Source organism: Lygodium microphyllum, chromosome 27 (genome assembly GCF_053477565.2).
Source record: "Lygodium microphyllum isolate KBCC chromosome 27, Lygodium_microphyllum_v1.1.10, whole genome shotgun sequence".
Lineage (NCBI taxonomy): Eukaryota > Viridiplantae > Streptophyta > Polypodiopsida > Schizaeales > Lygodiaceae > Lygodium > Lygodium microphyllum.
In genome coordinates, this window is record NC_141161.1 from 105,514,430 (window position 1) to 105,519,217 (window position 4,788).

The 4,788-nt window shown below is 41.4% G+C and overlaps 1 protein-coding gene across 1 annotated transcript; it reads right to left on the minus strand.

Moving 5' to 3' along the window:
* Nucleotides 1-3,519: 3,519 nt before the first annotated feature.
* Nucleotides 3,520-4,236, minus strand: LOC148012683 (pentatricopeptide repeat-containing protein At3g26782, mitochondrial-like). Its single transcript, XM_087669192.1, has one exon. The coding sequence runs from the start codon at nt 4,234-4,236 to the stop codon at nt 3,520-3,522; it is 717 nt and encodes a 238-aa protein (XP_087525318.1).
* Between the last annotated feature and the right edge of the window lie 552 nt (nt 4,237-4,788).

Consider the following 4,788-nt stretch of genomic DNA (forward strand, 5'->3'; position numbering starts at 1 on the left):
GTCCCAATGAGGAGTGAGTGAACAAGAATATTTGATCATGTGTTCAATGGGGCTATCTCATGGGTTTTGTTGAGGGGATATTCCCGATCTTTATCACATGGTGTTGTCTTTAGTGTTGTTAGAGGCTGACTACCCAATTCACCTACAAGCATTGTTGCACGAGATTCTTGCGGGAGTTCATGAAAGTCACTCGCCGCAGGGACACTTTTTGAGATGGGAGTAGTCAATGAAAAATAATTATCTAGAAGAATAATTTTAGATACAAGACGAATGAAAAAAAATCATACTCATTGATTTAAGATATAGACAAGATACAAGATCAAAAGACTCTTGGTCACGGGGAGTTAAGGATATGATCAAAAGACATATGATAAGCTCGAGGTGGAGCTTGTGATGACAAATTGTATATTCATATGAAGCCAGGTAGCAAAGAGGATGAGGTCAATGTAGAGAAATTTGTCATGTCTCTTTTAAGAAAGAAAAATATCACTCACCAATTGGAAGATAAGGTCGAAATCTCAAATTGAGAGAGAAGAGAAGAAGGTGGAAAGTGACGGATGGAGAGAAATTCGAGAAGGGCGAGGAGCTCAAAGCTCAAATTGTATAGCCTTAGCAAGGAGCTCAATGCTCAAACTCAAACCACTCTCATAGAATTTTGATGACGAATACTTTGAAGAGGGGAGGAGCTTAAAGCTCAAACTCAAGAGCCTCTCTCCTAGAACTTGTTGCAAGATCTGTAAAGAGGACGAGGAGCACTAAGCTTGAACTCAAGCCACCCTTCTAGTCATCTTGTTTTGTAGGTCTTTTAAGTTCTCTAAAATCTCCTCCATCATAACTTCGACAGTCAGTATTGCAGTTGATCTGACAACCTCATAGGAATTGGCATAGGCATAAACACAGGTTGAGAAATAGGAGAAGTAGTAGATGGTGCAATAAGAGAAGTAGGAGAGATCATGGTAGAAGAAGACATCGTTGATGGTGACTGCATTTAGTTCAGGAAGCGAGCCTTCCATGTCCACCTCTTTGTTAGTGTAGAAATTGCATCAATAGCATCTTGCTAATTTTTCCTCAATCCCATAGGCTGCGTACAGTCTTCAAGAAGCCCTCCACACTCATCCTGAAGTACAGGATCAGCCGCCTATAATAATAACTCCACTTTCTCTGAGTTCAGAGCTATTTTCTCTAGTGCACCCAACTGGTTGTATCGCTCTTCAAACTCCTGCAACAACTCACAAAAGCAACAAGTCCTTTGTTGGGCTGATAAACCCACTCTCTGAATGTTTTTCGTGTAGCAATACCATAATCCTCTAGAAAATATTCATCTTTGAGTGCTTTCTTGAAAACATCCAGTTAGAGTTCTACATAAACATATCTTTCACTCTAACCCGCAAAGTAGGCGTGACAAGCCGTAAGAAATAATTGCTCCAATTGGTCAGAATACCAAAGAGGTGCATCTGGCTTTCAAAGGCTTTGATGTAGGCTGAAACATTCCGGCCATCAAATAATTTTTGCTCATTACCCACAGCCTCGATTGCCTTAGTCACACCATGCATATGCTCCTATTCTTGATACAACAGTCATCATTGATCCAATTGCTACTAATGTAATTGCTATCCTGTATAGATAACTACATCTGTTGATTTTGTATCATAATGGATAAAGAAAGAGTTTGTAATAAAGTCTTCATCTCATCAGTCAAAAAGGAAGAAACAATTGATGATGAAGGTAGATTATTCGAAGAGTCTCCCATCTCGATGATCAGAAGCGATGCTTTCATGTCGGGTTCACCACATGTTGCACGAAATTTGCACGGGAGTTCGTGAAAGTCACTCGCCACAGGGACGCTTTTTGAGATGGGACTACTCAATAAAAAATAATTATCTAGAAGACAAATTTTAGATATAAAATGAATGAAAAAAATCATACTCGTTGATTTAAGTTATAGACAAGATACAAGTTCCAAAAGACTCTTGGTCAAGGAAAAATAAAGGATATGAACAAAATATATATGAAAAGTTCAAGATGGAACTTGTGATGACAAATTGTTTATTGATATGAAGCCAGGTAGCAAAGACGATGAGGTCAATGTAGAAAAATTCATCATGTCTCTTTTAAGCAAGCAAAGGATCACTGGCCAATTGGAAGACAAGGTCGAAATCTCAAATTGAGAGAGAAGAGAAGAAGATGGAAAGTGACCATGGAGAGAACTCCGAGAAGGGTGAGGAGCTCAAAGTTCAAACTCTATAGCCTCGGCGAGGAGCTCAACACTCAAACTCAAACCACTCTCATAGAATTTTGATGACAAATACTTCGAAGAGGCGAGGAGCTCAAAGCTGGAACTCAAGAGCCTCTCTCTTAGAACTTGTTGCAAGATCTTTGAAGAGGGCGAGGACTACAAAGCTCAAACTCAAGACTTGATAACAAAATCTTCAAAGTAGGCGAGGGGCTCAATGCTCAACCTCAAGCTACTCGCTTCGAACTTGATGGCAAAGCAAGGCTCTCATAGTGTCTCCCTTATAATTTTCTCTCCTACATCCTCACGTTTGTGCTTTTATTTTTCCCAAAAATCTTAAGGCTTTTCACGCCTTTAGCTTTCTCTAAAAGTAAAACATAAAAAAACCTTAAGACTTAGTACTAGACGAAAATCCTTAAAGGCTTTTTAACAAAACGAATAACTTAATAGCTAAACGCTTTGCGCCGTCATCATCGCGTTCAGATCACCGCCATTACGTTCTAGCATTGTCACCCTGAGATTTTTTCTGCCGCCAATCATCTTCCTCATCTACAATTGTCTGCTATAAAAAATAGACAATACACCCTCTCTAATTACACACAGACACACTCAAACGTCCATGCTGGAACGGCCAACCCCATTGATCTTCGTTCCCTTCCTTCCTTCGTCGTAAGGATACTGTAAACTAATGTCGAGGACTCCACCCCTTTTCACCGTGATTATCATGATGCAGAGACCGTCTCTCAAGCTTTCATCAGCATGCATAGGCGACTGCTATGACCTTCCAGTCACAAAAATTCAGGTCTTGACGAAGAACCTCCCATGCTTGGTTAGCTTCAAATACCCTTCCTCTCCAAGGAGGCTTCTTGACCCTTGGGTCCTGGACATTGAACCATCCAGTACTGTCTTGTGAAAGCTTACCAAGATTATCACTTGATAAGGCATTGCGTGATCTATGCCTCTTGGTCCACGAAATTTTTTTAAACTTGCCTTTTCTTCCAACGCAAAACTCTTCTACCTTTGTGCAAAGAGGCTCAGAGTTGTCAGCCTTCAAATCAGAGATAGAAGGAGCAAAGCATAAATCCTGCACTGCATCACTCAATTCTTCGATTTCTAGGAGACTCGGCAGATGCGAGTATACCCTTGTAACTGTGTTCGCAGCTGCAGACAGGCAGGGGACGTGAAGGATGTCCGCTTCAAGGATAAGCTCGTGCCAGACCCCGCTATGGTTGCGGCCATTTCAAACGTGTCGGCATGAGAGGGGAGGGGGCTGCATTGCAGCGATATTAGCCATCCACAGCTACTGAATGAGAACCTAGGAAAAACTCGATTGAAAATGAGAGGACTTGGAGAAAGAGATATTTTCCATTAATGCAGCCAGTAAGGAGGGACCTCCACATCACAATGCTTGAATCCGGAGGCAAAGTTTGTACAAGCTTCTCAGCTTCATTCAAGTAACCTAACCGACCAAGAAGATCCACCAAACAGTTGCAGTGGTCGACGCTTGGCACTATACCATAATTTTCTGTCATAGACTTGAAGAACTGATAACCTTCTTCAGCAAGTCCAGCACGACTACAAGCAGCAAGAATACTGGTTATTATAATGTAATTTGGTATGATGCCTTCTTCTTTCATCAGTCTCACGCACTGCCCTCTGAGATTGAAGTCCCCAAAGGACATGCAACCTACAATTATTGCACCCCAAGATCCTACATCTTGATTTGGCATCTTCATCAACAATTTGTATGCCTCATCAAGACTTCCACACTTCACATACAGGTCAATAAGAGAATTTCCCGCTAATAAATCAGACTCAAACCCACTTCGGATGGCTTGATCATGTACCAACCTTCCTTGGCCTATCGTTCCTGCAGTTGCATACACTTTCAGCACACCTACAAGATTTGCTCTATCTGGATCAATACCGTCCTCTAGCATTTCACCATAGAGCTTGAAGACCATATTGAAGGGGCCATGCAAGAGGGCATATCCAATGATCATTATACCCCATGATATAATGCTTCAACTTGGCAACTTATCAAACACTTCATGTGGCTCTTGTAGGCTAGAACACGTGACATTCATGTCCACCGTCGACAATGGGATCAAGCAACAACCCAATGTTGAGTGTTAGGTGGAGTACCAACCTTCCCAACTGTAAAGCTACTTTACCACAAGCTTTCATCATGCACGAGCAGAAGATCTTGTTAGCTTCTATTCCCTCCTCGTGCATCCTTTGGAAAAGCTCAAAAGCCCAACAAAGTTTCTTGTGTTGGAGTACATCATGATAACAAGGTGCCATAAGAAAAAGCATCTCTACTTGGCAAGACATTAAAAACTCTTAAGGACTCCTCAAGCTCCCCACCTTTTGCATACATGTCAACTAGGACATTACCAATGTCCATGCATATTTCAATCCTTGACCTTAAGATTCAGTTATATATTTGCTTACCCATCTGTAGACCTTCCCTGGTGCTGCATGTTTTGAGCAAAAGAATGTATGTGGCCTTGCCTAACTATATGTGCTCGTGTGTCATGTAGAATGCAAACAAA

What these genes read in the sequence shown, in the direction of transcription:
- LOC148012683 (XM_087669192.1), bottom strand. Translation starts at nt 4,236, where the DNA reads ATGATCATTGGATATGCCCTCTTGCATGGCCCCTTCAATATGGTCTTC.